This window comes from Apteryx rowi, unplaced genomic scaffold (genome assembly GCF_003343035.1).
Source record: "Apteryx rowi isolate R43461 unplaced genomic scaffold, aptRow1 scaffold_664, whole genome shotgun sequence".
In the NCBI taxonomy this organism is placed as follows: Eukaryota; Metazoa; Chordata; class Aves; order Apterygiformes; family Apterygidae; genus Apteryx; species Apteryx rowi.
This window is the reverse complement of record NW_020450943.1, coordinates 24,843-43,525: the sequence shown is the minus strand read 5'-3', so window position 1 is coordinate 43,525 and position 18,683 is coordinate 24,843. Positions and strand designations below refer to the sequence as shown.

Below are 18,683 nucleotides of genomic sequence, written 5' to 3'. Positions count from 1 at the left end.
TCTTTGCACTCTTCTGGGTGGTTCTTCCTGCTGTATGTTTTTTGCAACTTTTTTGCCCTTTCAACTTTACCACATCTTTCTAGCACTTTTAATCGGTGCCTGCACTTCCAGCTTCAGCAAATAGGTAGATAAATCAATCAAAATAGTGTTCTCCTCAGGCCATGTGCAGCTGCAATTGTATATTCCTGTGCCCCAATTCAGTCTTTTCAGTGGCTTCTGACCAATATTCAGACTCCTGAGTTGTCTGACTCAGCTTCTTGATTGGCTTTCTGTTTCAGTCTGAAAGATGTCTTTGAACTATAAGAACATGTCCTAGATCCTGATTATTTTCACCCTGGCATGCCCTACCAGGAAGGGATTGGGGACAAAGAGAAAGGGAGAGATGCCAGTAGATTGTCCTTAGCTCTTGTGCTTTGAATCACTTCCTTGAGTCTGGAGTGAAAGATGCAGAAAGACCTTCTTAATGAAAAGTCTGCTGGTTTCAGCTCTTTCATCTATGCGTATTCTGGCGGGAGCTAAAATAAGGAGAGCTGAAACAAGTCACAGACCCTGAAATGTGAGTCTGTGGACCATGGTTTAATTGCTGCTTTAGGGCTTGGTGGTTTCCATTCCAAAGCTTATAGACAGCTGTTAGAAGCTCAGAGCACTGTAGCATAGAACTGCTTATTCTGGAGTCTCTGTAGTCTTGATTAGAGGCCTTTTTGCTTATGTTTAGTCCTGCCTTTCATCTGGAAGATTTCTTTATCCTGTTCAGAATGTGCTTTGACAGCCATTGTTAGCCTTCATTCACTGTGAGAAATTACCTAGTGTTTATGTGACTTTTTACATTTTCAAAGTGATTTATAGACTTGAGCTAGTTAATAAATGGCTCGGCTGACGTGATCTCTTATTTTCTGTCCTGGAAAGCACATCTCTTGTGGTCTCAACCCAAATCTATTTATATACTATGATTGCACTAATTTTATTACAGCCCTGTACATACAGTGTTTTGCTGTAGTGCCTGTCAAATAATGTGTTCTTTGTGCTGATTTGCTTGCAGATTAGGGGCAAAAGTTGAAAGAAAATCTGTGTCTCACGTAGAATATTTGACAGGAGTTCAGGGTGAGAAGGGAGAGATGGAAAACACTGAGACAGAGCAAAGTCACTAGAAGACAGTTAAAATGCAACTTGAAATAGGATATTTAAAGAAAACAAAGGAAGAAATTCTAAAGGCAACCAGTATATATTATTTTCAGAAGATAGCTTGTTTTTTGAGACTCTTAGAAGAAAATATGACTTCTTTAACTTTGCTGGGAAAAATAATCAAATTGGATTTTATTCCTGCTTTATGAGTGTAAATTATTTTAGTGTAAAAATGGACATGATCAATGAGTGAATGTTGGGACTAGATCCTTCCAACAGCAGAGAAAAATGACTGTAATCTGGTTAGGTTTTAGATTTGTTGAAGAGCTATGGATAACAGGACTGGATAGTTGATGAAAAGATGGTAAAAATCTGATGATAAAATAAATAGCGGTCTTGCATTGACCAAGGAAACTTTATAGCATTTCATGCAGCTACCACCAATTTAGCTGAACAGTGAGATCCTATGCCTACATTAAGACTTCAGGGGCCCGTTTCCCTTTGATAAATGAGCAGACTTTCTTGTGTTTTAACTGATTTTCTGACAGTGCTGGAAGCTGTATGTCTGCGTTTGACCATCTGCTTGTGTTAAAACACTAGTACTGCTGGAGGGTATTTATAAATGACTTGGTGTGATGCGGAGGATGTGCCCACATGAGAAAACAGATGTGGATGATTTTGATGTCCTCAAATGGATGCTAGTCTGGTTCTGAGTAAAGCAAGGTTCTATCTAACAAGTCTCCTTGCAAACTTGAGGCCTCCTAAAATATTGTGTCATATATCTTAGGTTTTGGGGTTCTTTTTTTGCTTAATATAACCTATATTAGTATTTCTTTGTAATATAATTGAAGTGGTACATTTAAAATACATTTACTTAATATACTGCATTTAATAAACATCTTTGTTCCTAAAAATTGTCTTGTATTCTAGGTGCGGTTTATCACCAAAATATGGCATCCTAATATTAGCTCAGTCACTGGGGCCATTTGTTTGGATATTCTGAAAGATCAATGGTAAGCTTCCATACAGATTTAAATGTGCACAATTAAGTATACCAGAGTCTTGAATAGTAGGCAGCAGCTCATGTTGCTTTTTACTTTGCATTTGTAATTTGATATGTCCTTAAAGCTTAAAGTATTTCAGTATAGTATTTTGAGTTGAAAAGGGGATTCTAATGAAATGATTGGATGATAACTTTGGAAAATACTGAGTAGATATGATTTAAAATAGCATTTTTGAAAACTTTTACACTAAGATTATGGTGAATTTCCCCCCCCCCCCATTTGCTGCAGTCCCTCTTCAAATGGCTCTTACTGTAGTGATCCCTTCATTTGCTAGTAGTGCTTCTTTTTTTGTAAGTGAGAGAAAATCGCTTGAGTTTGAAGTGCTTTTTTAAATCCTCTAGTCCTTTGTCAGAGGTGAGGAACCTTTGTGGCTACCTGCATCCTCTGTTGCTTGAAGGATTTTAGTAATGTGATAGATGAAATTTTCCTTTTTCTTTTTCAGCTTCCTAAAACTATTCCTTAGCTGTATGAATAGTTAATACTGCTTTAAAAAAAAAAAAAAAATGCAGCATTCATGTTGATAGAAGCATGTGCTGCTTTAACTGTTTAAAGTGAGAAATGCCCACATTACCATGGTTAAGTTTTCCCCAGGCGTAGGTTGAATAACAGTGTGAATAAGATGACAGCCTCTTTAAAACAAAAAACAGCAGCAAAAAAAGACAACGCTCTCCCACCCAAACTTTGAAGAATTCATTTTTAACGGATTTTACCAGGTGTTCAAAGGTGAATGGGACAAACACAATTCTTATATATTCTGATAGCTGCCTTCTGGAAGATGTATTTAGTCTACAGTCATTCTTGTCAACTGTTTTGGTAACAAGGTTTGTTTTTGAAGTGCCGTTTTTCTGACTTGTAGTGCTCATGCTGAACAATTCTCTTGTTGTTGCTATGTTTAAATGTAAATCTCAAATTCCAATGCATGTCCGTCATTTTCACTGAGCTCAGTGGGAGTTGAAGGGCAGAATTTGGGCCTGTGGAACTTAGTTGGGGGGGGGGGGTTTAAGAGTTAAATAAACTGATACAATATTTATTAATATATGGTGAATACAAATCCAAACATTTTAATGTATCTGGGTAATTAAAAATTCATGTTTCTTCCCTCCTCACCCATCTGATGATAATGATTTTCTATTCTAGTGAGCGTAGTTGAGGTATTGTTATACATATTGACAGGAGGCTTTATCAGCTTGTAAAGTAACGTCTTCAAATGATTTTGTAATGAGTTTAATGAATTTCTTTCTCCTTAGTATATGTTTTATGCTGAAATTCTCTGCAGCTGTAGATTTTCGTCATGTTTAGATTTGCAAATACCTGTTATGCCAGTTAGTTTGCAAAACAACCACTGTTTGTTGGTGGAATTAAAACAGGGAGATGACTGTATAGAAGGAATGCTATTTATGCTGATATGATACGACTTTTGTTGTGCAATTTCACTTGCTGTAGCCTATGTTTATCTTTCTGGCTAGTATTCTCTCCCAAAAATCTGTCTTAAATAAAATAGAAAATGTGTCCAATACTGTGTATTGAAATCTGTGAACTTAACTACTTGAAAATTGTTTTGCATAAATCCCTTGAGCAGTGATTATCCAGTAAATATGTTGTGGCTGTGTGCATGGCTATAGGAAGTTCTTGGCTACTGTGGTTTTGACAGTCAAAATACAAATGCATAATAAGAATAGTATTTTTATAGTGGCTATACTGGAGTATTCTGTCTTTAGTTTTGGTTGAGGTGCAGAAATCATTAGTATAAGAGGTAATATAATTAGAGTAGGTATACAATCAGCAGCCAGTTAGCAGTAATCATTTTTATGGTGCATTTTCTTGAGCTTTCTGAAGCTGCTGGCTTTTGCTCAGGCTGTTTGAGGATCACTGAACCTCTCTAAAGCTCTGAGAAAAGATACAAAGAATATTAACATTGTTTTAGGGAACTCTTCAGCATGCAGGCCAGTCTGTTCTCCTGCATTATGTCAAAACTATTCTATTATTTGCAGGGTTTTTTGTTGTTGTTGTTCTGGTTGTTGTTGTTGTTGTTGTTGTTTAATGGGTCTTGTATTTCTCCTGTAAATAGTGACTATACAACAGGCCTCCACTGAAATGCCTGATGCCCTTCCTCCCGACTTCCAAATTTCTTGAATCCTTGGTACAAATTACCAGAGCTTTTCCTCTCAGATTAACAAGCTTAGCTATTTCACAAATGGAATAAATATTGCAGATTTTGAAAGATGTCGTTCCCAGTGACTAGACCAGAGTAGCAGTCTGCTGGCTGCAGCTGTTCTTGTTGCTCTGCTGGGTTACCTCTCAAAGCTGAGGCATTACAGAGACTGTTTCAGAGAGGAGTGTACAGAACATAAGTAAAAACTTCCTAAATGTAGAATTACTTAGCCTTTAAAAATAAAAAAGAGAGGAAAAACCTGCAATATTCTGTAATCCTCTTAGGATTCTTTCTGCTCATTGAAAGGTAGGAGACTTCTTACCTCAGGCATGCTGGACACAACTGGCTTGCCCTGCTTTTTTAACATTATCATTATATTCATGCCAACAACCGCTGCTGCTTTTTAATGGAAATGCCCCAAGATATTTTTATTTATATATATGTGTGTGTGTGTGTGTGTGTATGTATGTATATATATATATGTATGAGTGTATATATATGAATACATATATATGATTGGCTTGATTTGTTCTGGTTTGCTTCAGGTTCCCCTTACAAATGTCAATAGCCTAATTTTTTTTTTTTGGAAAGCCTTTAGTCTGAAGTTCTCGGAAGGGACAGCTATTTCCTGTAGTGAACTCTCTGACGTTCACTGGTAGATGTCACTGGTCTTTTCCCCTCATTTTTGAGGTGTCAAACCAGCAAGCTTGTGTAGTGGCTAAGCAGTATTTTGGGTTGAAGCAGGGGAGGATCAAGGATTATTGTAAACTTTAAGACACGCGTGAGTCAGTAATGTCAAGGGATTTTGAAAAAGGCAAATAAAATGCTGGGATGTAGAAAGTTATACCTGCAAGACTCATAAATTACCTTTTGCTTATCATTGCTAAGGTCTCAGGTGGTGTACTGTACCCACTTTTGAGCATTGCATTTCAAGAAAGATGAATACCATAGAAAAAACATCCAGGAGTAAGTAACAAGAATGACACCTAATTAAACACGACTTACAATGAAAGACTGGAAAGCCATTTTAGGATGCAGAATAGCAGACACAGTGAAGCACTGAAGCAGACTTTTCCAAGAAATCTGAGAGTCTCCAGTTAAGAACAGATCAGGCAAAAATCTCTCAGGAGTGATATAAAACCTTGCCTTTGGCAAAGAGGAGAGTTGGGGGCTTTCTGAAACTTTTTCAGCTTCTTTTTTTTTTTCTTTAGTAGTGGTAGATTTGCACTTCACCAATTTAAAAAAAAAAAAAAAGCCTATAGTTTGAGTTATCAAAGGAAATTGCTTGAACTCCGTGAGAGGTTGCCCATAAATACATGCCTAGAAATAAACTTCAAATGTAAGAAGAGTTGTATTCTTTTCCATTCCTGAAAAATAAACCCTTGGGGAACATTGGAAAATGCAGAGTATGTTTCCTTCCATGGTTTTAAGGAAGGATTCTCACAACCTTCTTTGCAGCACTTTCCTCTCTAGGATGTGTGCGGGGCGGGGGGGGGGCAGGGGGGGTTATGCAGTAAGCAACCTAGATCTTCCTCCAGAACCGATGGTGGAGAGTTGTTGTTTCTGTCCTTTGTTAATGAGAGGAACAGGTCCTGCTTTTCTAATGTCTGTTTGTAATTCTGAGCAGTCATCTCCATTCACTTTATTCTCCCAAAGAAGGTGATAGGAAAGAAGAGCTTTTTAAGGAAATTGGGAAATGAGAATCTATTTTTAGCTGTCTGTGCAATTTCTTCTAGAAATCTAATTTGTCTCTGGAAAATAAGACTAAGCTAAGTAGATGAAGACTTTGGTACTTTCTTTGATAAGGGAAGATAATTGAGGTCCTAAAGGTAGAAGGTGTTACATATGTTTACTGCAACTATTGTATACTTGTATTTTTAAAAAATATATATTTATCACAAACCTTATTCTCCATATTTTTATTACAGACAGCAGCTAAAGTTGTAACAGGCTTTCTTTCATGTTTAAGGATATTTCTTCTTCAAACTCTTGTGTCCGGTGGAGACTTTGTTTAACTATGCACGAGCTGAGAAAGCCGTTTCTGAGAAACGAGACTTGAAAATAAATTATATTTTTAAACCTTTTTGCATGTGTAGTTAAACAAGTCTTGTCTATAAACTTATTTCAGAATTTGAGTTCTTTGAGAGTTAGCCTATAGCCATCTGTATATCCAAATGGATGAGGTATTTATTTTTATTATTCATTTTAAAATTGGAACGTCAGAACAGAAGTTCAGGTCCCAATATGTTTTATATAAAAATCTACAAACAGAACAGATGAGCAGGGGCTGAAAGGATCTCGCAGTCCTGAGAGCCAGAGGCAGCTGGAGGCAGCACAGAACCCTGTTCTAGCCATTCGTGGCCCTTTTTGCCCTCGGCGACGCCTCCCAAGGCATCCTTTCCGCTCTGGAAGGGAAAGTGTAGAAGAGAAGTAAACTTCTTGTCAAGGTGGCCCAAGTGGCTAAATCCCTTTCGTGTGTTTTATTGTAGTTTAAATAGTGGCAGTATTTTCAGACACCTCTGAAGTGAAAAGATTTCTATAAAGAAAAGTACAGAACAACTTTTATTTAGTGAAGGTAATTATGGTATCAGTTACAGTTGATAGAGTTTTCTTGTTAAGCTGCTCTTGAAAAATCGCACTAGATAGTGTAATAACATTACTTAGCTGGGACAAAGGACTTTAGATTTTGGAGCATGCATCATGGTTGTGGTAGTTTCTGAAATTCTCTGCATAAATATAAAAATGATTACACCAATTCAAGCACAGAAAGGCCTAGAAGCCTTCTGTGGCACCCAAATGCAAAAACAGTTATTTTTCAAAATAGTTGTATCTTCAGGTAAACGGACTGCATGAAGGTTCATTTAGTACTAGCAGATACCTCTGTGAATTGTCATCACTACATACACTAAATAGCTCAATTTCAAAAGAGTATGAGCCAGGAGAGGTCACAGAAAACAGAAAATTAAAAGAAGAAAATAGCATAGGTACCTGTAAGGCAAAAATGTTCTGCCACTCAGTGGTGGGTTTTTGTGGTTGTTGGGTTTTTTTTGTGATTTAGGTGTGGAAAAAACAAGATGCTTTGTATTCAGTGTTTACTGAGTTAGCTAGGTTCTCATCGCACAACTGAGGATATGTTTCAGTAACTAGATGTTCTTTATCTGATTAAATATAATCTTACTGGTTAATCCCTAGCTTCATTTGTAATTTAAAGACGCATTCTTTAGCTTGGAAGAAGTGTCCAGCTTGGAAGCTGAAATGCTTAAGCTTAAATTTAATTGGAAGAGAAACTGAATCTGAAATTCTGAAAAGTCTGTTTGGTTACTAGGGAATATGTTTGGAGATGGAGAATTATATGTTGTGAAGATTTTTGTGATTTTTATTTATTTTTATTTTTTTCCCAGAATTCATGCTTCTAGAAGCGTGAATTTTTGAAGAGTTAAGTCTGCAAAATTCAGCTTGAGGGACTTTAAGCTGATGTGGCAGTTGGAAAGAGACAATATGTGCTAATTAAAATCTCTATCACTTGGGATGTTTCTCACTCGCATTTTAATGTAGAACATTGCACTGTGAAAGCTCAGTGATGGTTATCATGTTTAAAAAAACCCCCCTAAATTTCCAGGAAAAATCTTTTTAGAATTGGAAACAATTAGGGAAAAATGCCTTATTTGAATGATTAGTGACATAACATGAAAGCTGTGCATACGAGCCTCTAGGAATATAATATTCCTGTGTCATAAATGTACCTCTGGCACTTTACCAGCATCTCTTTTCTACCTGTTCATCCATATGCTCTGCCACGGTACCTCAATACAGTGCCACAGTACTGGAAAAAAGACAAGTTTCTGAATTCTGATACTGGATATACGGATTTGCAAACTGTTTCCTTTTTGTCTGGACCATTAGGTCGGACTCTTCCCCATCCACTCTGACTCACTGCGTTTGCTTTCAGTCTTCTGAAAAGAAGAAACCATTTTCTGTTGATTTAAAAATTGAACAACCCTTCTGTGAGAAATTGGGTGTCTCTGTTTCATAACTTTCCTTTAGCGTTTCATGTGCTGTGACCGTTTTGCTCAAATCTAAGATGTCACATTTTCCCACTTGTCGTTCTGCTAAGACTTAAGTGCAGTAAATAGTTTTGTGTGTTATTATTCTCCATGCCTTTCTGCGCATGAGCCATAACGATTAGGAGTCTACTAGCGCTCCCGTTAGAATAACTCTTCACTTCGGCTGAAACACTCAGCTACAGATTCTGTGCGGTCCTTTTTCAGTTTCTAATGTGTCAGCTGAAATGGTAGATCACAGAGGTGGTAGTCATGATCAAAGTCTAATTAAATTGTGTATTTAAATTGTTTCAACTTTCCGGATTTATAGTATTTAACTAAAATTTCCTACTTTTACTTTTCTGAGTAATGATTAAGTTTTATGTACGTAGTTGTTTTTTTCCTTCTCAAATTCTTGAAGTCTCTTATTCTAAGATCTCATCATTTAATTTGAACTCAGTGTGTGTAGAAGTTGGATGTTTCAGCCTCTAGAAATCCACCAACTTCAACAGGGTTCTTTAACAGGTGCAAAAGTGTGCCATTAGGGCAATATCTTGACTACAGAAATGCTTTTCTGGCCTCGTATTTGGTGAAAATTCTGTCAATAATGTCAGATTGAAATGAAAGGAATTTGAGATAATATTTTCAGTTACACAGTTTTGTAATTGCAAAACCCTTTTTATTATTGTGGGAGTAGTTCACTATGTAAATTGCTAATCATTCTTACTGAAAAATGGCATATTTAAACTGATGCAATGCAAAAGGTCTCAAGTGCATAAAACTGCTCATCTGTTACAAGAATTAAAAATATAGGTCATAATTTTTGTATATGCTACTTTGCCTCAAAGAGTGCCAGCAGAGGGAGCACACATGGGCTCCCAGTTCAGTAGGTAGAGCTTACTCAAGGTGCTAATACTGGTGGCAAGGAAAGAGAAGACAAGCCTTAAGTTAGCTTTTTTCTTTAAGCAAAATGAGTTTTGTTAAGTGGGCAAAGTCAAATGGGTAGATCAGGGATTGTTTTCCAAGTGCTTAAGAAAGCATTGTTAATAAGAAAGTGTGCATTTAAAGCCTTACTTAAATACATATAATGAACAGTATTCTAATACATATAACCTGCAGCAGTTTAAAATTATGATTCTTACACTTAAGGTCTTTATATTTATTTCTGTATCTTGTGCGATATTAGAACCGCAGCAAAGATGAGTATAGGCATGGAATTTGGTAAAGTCATTTTCAAACTGTAATTTTAGGGCAGCAGCAATGACTCTAAGAACAGTGTTGTTATCACTGCAAGCGTTGTTGGCAGCTGCAGAACCAGATGATCCGCAAGATGCAGTAGTGGCAAACCAGGTAAGATACTTGGTTAACTGTGTATACTTTTAACACTTCCTTAAATTTTGTTAACTCTGACTGGGTCCCAAACTTGTTACTTGGGGAACAGAAGAATTTTAAAGAATTTATTGAAAAATTCCTCGATAAGAAATGTGGGTTACTGCAGTGTTTTGCACTCCTTACATTCAGGCTTCCAAAGTAAATAGCAGTTATTTTACAGTGTCAAGAGGTTTTTTTTGTTTGTTGCTTTTTTTTATTAAGCTTGTGAGAAATAAATTCCAGTATAATTTTCCTTTTAAAATCTAAGGCTTTTAGTATAAGAAAAGAAATGTTTTATTTGTTTAAAGTGAGTTTTAACTCGTTGGTGCTCCTTTGGTTTGGCTTAGTATGTAGCCCCTTGTCTAGTTCAGTGTGAGTATTGTTGAGCGTCATATTTGTTAATGTCAAAATTTTATGAATACTGTAACTTTGGACAAATTATTGTTGCATTTAATTCTGAGAAGCAGTTCATCTGAATGAAGCACCCTGCGTATTTGACATTTGCAAGTCCTTGGGATAACTGTTTTACACATTGACCAAACTGGTATCAGTAGAATTCTTGTTGATTGCATCAGGTTTGTTACTTTTTCAAACAGAAGCAAAAAGTAATAATAAAATGTTAATTGGTTCTTATGCCATACGAGAAGTTACATAGTGCTGTTTAAAATGTTGATGAAAGGTAYGAACAGTCATTCCATAATTTAGTAGTTGACAGGCTTTAACAAAGCCCCGAGTACATGCGTGGTGTTTTTCTTTTTTAACTGGAGAGAGGGCGACTGAGCGCAAGAGAGACTGAGAGATGAAGGCCTAGCTCCACAAGTGACTGATAATGAGGGTATATTTCAGTAATGATAAAGCAAAGAAGAAGAAAGCAAACAAAAAAAGCGCTTCCGGGATTGGTGTCATCCACATCTCTCCTGTAAGTGAGCACCCTCCAGGAGAGGGTGAGAACTCTGTACTTCTACCCTTTAAAAATTCTGGTAGGATGTTTCAATGTATCAATTTATCAAATCTGTCAGGTTTTAGAGTGAAACACAGGGATCAGTGATGGCCCACTGCATTGCTGGGTGGGGAAGAGCTGTTTTAAAGCTACTCCAATCCCTATACTCAGTAGTAAGTACTGAAGGTTTACTTATGGGTGTTGGTGGGATTCTGGAATATGCTATAAAGCTTGCTATGAATAAATGTACCCAAACAGTTCTGTCAGAGTGAATTGCTGTATGCAGGGGGAATTGTTGCAAAGGCAGGCAAGGCCACCAGGCAGTCCATGCAAATGATGTCCGGCATTGTTTTTTTGTGCTTGACATGCATCCTTGTTGTCACACTCTGTCTCTTCATTAAAAAGCAAAAAACAAAACAAACCTCTCCCCTTTTTTGCTTTTTTCCCAAACAGCAGAAATAGCTTCCTGCTCTGGCCACTGATAGCTGAGTTCTATATGGGAATCATGACAATCCTGTAGAAACACTGTAGCTAGAAAGAGGTTTTTTTTTTTTTTTTCCCCCCCCAGCCAAAAACAACTTCTTGAGACTTCTTAGATTCTGAAGAGCAGTTTTCCACGCTGCCTCTCAGGCCCTCATGGGGATGTGTCCAAATGGGACTGCAGCACCGCTGATGTGGAGAGGATTCAGTTTCTCCTGTGCAGCAAATACCTGCCTGAAAACTGCACTGGGGCTTGGCCTTTAGTTACAAGTGTGCGAATATAAGCAGAGTCATTGTGATGCTTCTGAGAGAAGTGGTGATGAACACCCAGTTCTTCCAAGCGCTTTGTTTTTTCAAAACAAAGGTTCACAAAGAATTAGTTATCCTCCACACTCATTAGAGTGCTTTTCATTAACTACATGTTAGCCTACTAAACCTGCCGGGTAAATGGCACTGTCCTCCAAGCATTTCAGATGAATCCCAGGGAGAACCCGGTGTAAATGGCGTGTAAATTCAAAAACCTCTCTGGTCTCAACACTAGTTACAGATACTGGACTAGTTGCTGCTTTTTAAATCCAGCAGCATAACTGCCTATGGTTCTTGATACGGAGACACAGATAAAAAGGGCCTTTAACTTTCTCAGTGAGAAGCCAGATTATTTACAAATACCTAAATAAAGGAATCTTATTTATAGAACACTGAAAGCTAGTTCTGAATAAAATTATTAAAGTCATGTTTGCATAACTGAAACCTTTGCACTTCAGCTAGCTGCTTTTTAGGCCTGGCTGTGTTCTCAAATGCATAAAAGAGGGAAGTCCCCTAAGAGCAGGAAAATGTAGTACTTAGGATGCTGTTGGTGCTGAACTTAATGCTTTTTTTCTTCAGTTGTAACGACTATATGGATTTACTACAGACCACTATATATTTTTATATTTTTTTCATATATTTATGTATGTGTGTATCTTCTTGTATATATTTTGATATATGTTATATAACGTATATATTATACAGTGAGTTATTTCCAACAATAGATTGTCTTTTAGCTTTAATGTAGGTGTGTTGATCTTTGTTTTAATGCCACTAATAATCAGATGCTAACTCTACAAATTACTTCATATGGGGGCAGAGTTAATGTAAGTGTACAGGGCACACAATGCAAGGGAGTCAGTGTGCATGCTTTAGTAGAGATTAAATGTACAGTAGTAAAAATTACTGTATTCACTTTCACAGTGCTTTACAGATTTAATGATTACTTTCATGTATGAATAAAATAATTAAAATTATAATCAGCCATGTTTCTGTCCTTAAAATGCATCTAAATACTTGAACAGTATATTTTCCAGTATCTTGTCTTATTGTTTAGTGCTAAAATTTATTAGGTAGTTCAAGACTATAAAACATATCTTTTTTTAGGGTGTAATGATTGAAGGAAGAGTCTTTTTTAATAAAAATGATATATGGCCGTGTTGATTTAAAACTTGATATTAAATATAAAAGTTGCTAAAATAGGAAACTGTCATCTTGCTTTTTTTGAGTGTGCTTTATGACAGATGACCCACTTTTCAGCTTTTGAGTTCCTGGTACAGGCTGGAAACTCTCTGTGCTAAGGTCCATTTTCTTATTTATTAAGAAAACTTGTTTTGTGGCAAGATTGACATAATATCAGTTTACTTATTCCCAAGGAGGAAGCCTTGCAGTAAAATGTCAGCCCTCACCGAAAAACTGCAGACCCACTTGCAGTTTTGGAGATGCTAAAAGAAAATCGGGTATATTTTTAAGTGATTGGAGAAATACATTAAAGAAGTATGCAGTATGTACATTCAGCAAATGTTAACATAGAGATGGTTTCTGTGCTCTGCTGCACTGAAAATAAATTTTGGATACCTGTGCTAAATATAGCTACTCTAGTTTTGATCAATGCAATTGAGAGCAGAATTTGATTATACACATAAAATACCTATAGTGCATAATTTAACCTAAAGGCAAACACATTAAATCAAATGTTTGCATAGACTTTCTCTACATGTAACCCTAACCCCCAAATTTCATTTTGGAAATATCATTATAATAGATGCGAAACAGTGTTGAAGATGATATAGGAGGAATTACAAATTGGAGTCTGCTGTAGTCATCTTGCTTTTTGGTTGGATTCAGAGTTAATTTAACTTTTTCCCTTCCTTCCCCCCCCCCTTTCTTTTGTGTAGTACAAACAAAATCCAGAAATGTTTAAACAGACAGCTCGACTTTGGGCACATGTGTATGCTGGAGCACCAGTTTCTAGTCCAGAGTACACCAAAAAAATAGAAAACCTTTGTGCTATGGGCTTTGATAGGGTAAGTAAATGTAACTTAAATATTTTCCAGTAGATGCAGGGCAAATATATATGTATAAATAAAGGGAGTTGTTAGTGTATTAAAGTGGGCGCACTACTTCCATAACCTTCTGCAGATCTAATAATTCTATTCTGCTAGCTGTTTTTTATGAATTGAAGTTTTGAGATACTACATTATTAGTAAATTTTGTAATATGAACTGCTGTCTGCCTTTTTGACACAGTAATTTGCAATTCTACAAATCATCAAAATCATCGGTTAAGATTTAATAAATGGTAATATAATGGTTCTGATAAATCTGTGTGCTTCTCATTTCACTTCTCAGAGCTGCAGGTTCACACACTTAAAATATTATTGCTTTTTGTTTTCTCTTCACAGAATGCAGTAATAGTGGCCTTGTCTTCAAAATCATGGGATGTAGAGACTGCAACAGARTTACTTCTGAGTAACTGAGCCATGTAGAGAGAGCTGCTTCAGTAGTCCAGCTTGCCCCTTCTGGAGGAGCATCACCATCTGTTATTTTTAGGATTCTATATAAATTCTCTTTTAAAACTGGCACTCTTGCCTGATGATGCTATCTAGGCACTATTGGAGACTGAAAAACCGCTCTGTAAATAAAGCTAATTAAACGTCTGTGTAAATTTAAAAAGGGGAAATACTTTAATTTTTTTCTTACTAAATATTGTAAAAATTCTTTGAGCTCAGCTAAAACAATGGGGGAAAAACATGCCTACTTTAGTGTTTAGCAGTGTGACAAAGACTAGCAGGAACTTGCTTCAGGATTTTGATTTAGTAATTCAGAAAGCAACCTTTTTTGAGTGTTAGTCATCAAAATTGTTGGTGCCACTCATCACAGCTATCTTACTGTTTTTAACATGGATCCTATGTGCCTGTGGATTGACCTATGTTTGCATGCTTGTACTTAATAGATGTATTAGGTAGGGTCGCTGAAGAGAGCACCATTTAAATACTCGAGTATTCTTGTAACTTTTTTCCTGAAAGACTTTCAAGATTTACCCAAAGTTCAAAATGGTGACCTATTCAGAACCTTTTTTTTCCTAGTTTATTAATTGGGAAACCTGATTCTTCTCTCCCTTGCATCATACATTGCATCGCAGAACTAAAAATCCTCACTGGATTATTTTTCATCATCTGTGGGTATGTGTGCCATTTACAGTAGTCTAGGCTCCACTTTAAAGAATATATTTTGAATTACCATAATGGTTTTCAACCATCGTGTTTTCTACACAAACTCATAAGGGTTTAGTGTGCTTGGATGTAGCACAGAAAAGTGGAGCTGGCTTTTTTTTTTTTTTTTTTTTTGTCTTAAATAGATGTAAAATGTTCTTCAGTACATTCTGGATAATAATGATTTCACTGGATTTAAAGGAGGAAAAAAATGATTCTCTAGCATACTGAGAATTAATTTCTTTTTTCTTTTGGGTACTTGATATGATGCAATCAGCTGTTTTTTGCAGCGATTTTCTAGCTTTATTTTTGGCTTCAGTTTAAGGATTGCTTACCAGGTACTTCAAAATTCATCCTTGCTTGCATTTTTCTCTAGTTGACACATGGAGGCTGTGTTGGTGTTTTTACTGTACATACTTCAAATGCACATAGAAGTAGAAGTGTGTTCTCAGTTTAGCTTTCTTTTGGATTGATGTTTCTGATAAACGAGAACTGAAATCTTATCTTGGCTTGTACATACAGTCAGTCTTTTTATTCGTATTAAAATGACATTTCATCCTGAGTGCAAAAGCTTGAAAATTATTAGTTTTGCAACTTCAAACACTAGTACATCTATTTAAAGAGAACTGTAATATCTTTGTGAATATGATGCTAACTTTCTAAAATATATCTGACAAAGTTCAGAGAAAAACTGAGAACAGAGACTGGGGATTGTTGATAATGGAGTACTGTATAAGTCATCTTTTTCAGGACTATTTCTTCTCCTAAACAATAGATTAATTGAGCTGGCTGGGGAAATGTATGTCTGGGCTTTTTGCTTAAACTGTGAAGTACAGGTTGAAATAGTTTCACACTTCATAGACTGTTTGTAAATGATACTATAAGAAATCAGGAACATTGTTGAATCTGTTAAATATCTGGAGCATAGTCGTAGGGGAACAAAACCTGAAAATAGAGCTGTAGAGACCTAACTAGTTCAGGGTTGCTCCCTGTACTGTTCTGTCTGAGCTGTCCAAGATTAAAATATTATGTGACACAGACAGTAAATACTTTTAATTCATATCAGTGCAATACTAAATGCATTTGCTTAGTCTTTATACTTACTGCTTTTTAAGGTGTAGTCAGTGATCACTTTTCTTGGATTTTCTCGAGTTAGTGTAAATCATTTTCAAAGATGCCAAAGGAAATGAATTGTTTTGTCTTGCATTATATTTATTTATTTTTTTAACAAGAGGCTGCTACTGTTCAGCTGGTTTGTTAGGTGGAAACCAGGGACAGTAGGAAACTGGCAAAATGCTGCTTGTGTTAATCTCAAGTTGCTGTCTTTTCTGTTATACAGGCTAAGAACTTCTTGATTACATCAAAACTTTTTTTTTTTTTTTTTTTTTTAACCCTGGTGGTAATTATAAATGGCTGACTACTTTCCCTTGTTCTTCGCTGCTATTTATCAAAAGAAAGAATTTGGAAATCGTTGTCAGGGGACGTAACACTTCACAGTTATGGACTTTTGAATGTGTAATTTCGTAAGAGTAGTTTCCTAAGAACACCACCTGTAAGCACATGTCCGATGATAGCCAGAGCAGATTTTTCCAGCTGTAAGTAAAGGGATATAGGGTAAGGAAGACAGAGAAAGTTTGGGGAAGGTGGGTGGGGGTAGGAAATGGTTATTTGGTGATCATGATCAATGCATCATGAACAATGCCCTGTTAAGAGATTTAGTTCTCTCATTAAGTTACCTCATTTTCTCTTCTACTGCAAAGTGCTTGTCTTCCTCTTCCCCTTATGTATAGATGTTGGATACTGGGCTTTTTTCCCGCCTCCAAACATGTGCTTAATAGCAAAGGTATCTTGATTGCTAGCTCAGATGCTGACAGGAGGGAAACTTCTCAAGAACAGAGCTGGGAAGGAAAGATGATCCAGTGTTAAGGAGACATATGTGATCTGAAGTCCCTGTGAATTTTGACAAGTGAGTCCTTTATAAGGAATGTTTTTGTATTCTTGGTAATTATCAGAGTTGAATATAGGGATAATGTTGTACAAGGTTAGTTTAACTGCAGCTGGGGCTGAGCCCTAGGAATTCTACTGTTAGTGTTCAGTTTAACATTGTGAATTTGTACATACAAAATTGTAGTTCTGTTTTCTGTATGACTGAACATTACTATATTCAGGGCCCTGTGCATTCACAGCTGTGGGGTTGCCATGCAGTCCATTCCTATTGCAGACTCATGCTGCACATTTACCACTTCCTTAAAACAAGAACATACACATGGGTACAGTTGCTTTCTAAGTACAAATAAATCCTGTGTTTCTTCCTCTGTTGTGTAAGAAGACAGCTCAAAACAGTAATTTTGAAGTCCAAGTGGCCCCATTTGTCTTAACAGGGTATTGGTAATGGAGCTTAATGATTGCCAGAGCATCAATCAGATTTCACTGCTCAACATTTTAACATGTATCTAGCTTAAGCAGTTTATCTCTTGTTTGTTAGTATTGTTGCTGGGGAACAAGAAACTCCTATCGCATCCAGTTCCTCAAAAATTAAAGTACAATCTTGCTCAAAGGTAAAGAAATGTCCTTTCCTGTTGCCAAAAGCCTCAGTTTTCCCACAGGTGCCAAAACTCCTGACTATATCCCACCCCCACTTGCCAAATTCACAGCTCCCTCCCATTGCTTCTGCGAACAAGCTGTGTTCCCAGAATGACAAAATAGTACATTTCAGAGACAAAAAACTTGAGAACAAATCCTTCTAGAAAGATGCTGCACTTAATTCTATTCATTCTGCATATTCCAAACTTTCTGTTTAAAAAAAAAAAAAAAAAAAAAAGAGTATGCTGCAACTTTCAAATTCTCAGCACCACAATTTTGTGTGAGTGAGCAGCTTTCCAACAGCGCTCATGTCAGCTTGCCACAGAGTACATGGGGCCTTGACTATAATTGGTTCGGTAGTATTTATTTGAGGAATTAGGTACTAATGAATATGTCAGTTTTTTGTTTTTTTTTTTATCATTGTATTTAGTTCTTTTCCAAGTAAATTACTACTGGAACACTGGCATAAGGAACGTAGGCTCTCTTTTTGTCTGAAAGGACAAAATAAATGGCCAGGAAGAAACTTACCTTGTAATGCCAAAACTGCATTATGTGGTGTGGGTAAAAAGAAACATTTAAACTATGCAAATTTAAGCTTAATAGCTGTGAATCAGACTTGGCACTTCAGAGCATATGGATTGCTTATTTAATGGGGGGGAGGGGAAAAGGGGGAGGGAGGAAAAGAAACAAACAAACCTGAACTGGAGTTTCAAGCAAGAGTTCTTGTTTACGGCTTCGGTCATACACTGTTATTGCAAGTGTTTCGTTTTTCAGAGCAAGGGGAAACATAACCATGTGTGTGTCCATTGTTTCCTTCTTAAATGGCAACAAAAGGTAGCTTATGTTTGGAGGCTTGCCCAAAAGGGAGAATGTTAAATAATTTAGCAGTGAAAGTTAGTTTTCTTTAATGCCTGTTCTTGAGCAGACACAACAAGAAGATGCAATGCCCTCTCCTGCTATATCTGGTTGATAGTAAAAGTTGATAAGAAGCATCTTGATGAGTGTAGCTACTGATTAGTGATCAGGCAATTTGTTCTGTAGACCTTGGTGGGTGGTTGGCTAAGCAGTGGATCTTGAAAACACAACTCATCCTGCCCGCTATTGCATCGCAGAACTAAAGTGTGAAAGTAAAGCTGCTCATTGGGTGCCGAAAGCTTTTTCTGAGAAGACTGTGTAGATGTTTCCACTGTTAATGTCCTAATTTTCCAGGCACAGCTTCTCTTATGGCTAGATAAAGGGGCAACTGCTTCTTATTTCTTGTTAGATTTCTGATCTATAGTCAAAATACATCAGTAAAACTATGTAGCTTGCTCTTCCTGTTTGTGCTGTTCTGGTGTCATCAGCTGGTTCATCATTAGACTTGCAAGACCAACTGTCCTTAACACATTTTGCTTCTTGCTTGGTTTTTTCA

The 18,683-nt window shown here is 36.6% G+C and overlaps 1 protein-coding gene across 2 annotated transcripts in view; it reads left to right on the top strand.

The window, feature by feature from the left end:
* The window catches only part of UBE2K (ubiquitin conjugating enzyme E2 K), a 29,854-nt gene extending 12,344 nt beyond the window's left edge, over positions 1-17,510 (top strand). For both annotated transcript variants that reach the window (XM_026085314.1, XM_026085315.1), the window contains exons 4-7: positions 2,053-2,135; positions 9,629-9,728; positions 13,374-13,502; positions 13,880-17,510. In XM_026085314.1, the coding sequence (XP_025941099.1) occupies positions 2,053-2,135; positions 9,629-9,728; positions 13,374-13,502; positions 13,880-13,954 (387 nt within the window). In that variant the 3' untranslated portion in view covers positions 13,955-17,510. The remainder of the gene's footprint in view (positions 1-2,052; positions 2,136-9,628; positions 9,729-13,373; positions 13,503-13,879) is intronic.
* Positions 17,511-18,683: the final 1,173 nt, after the last annotated feature.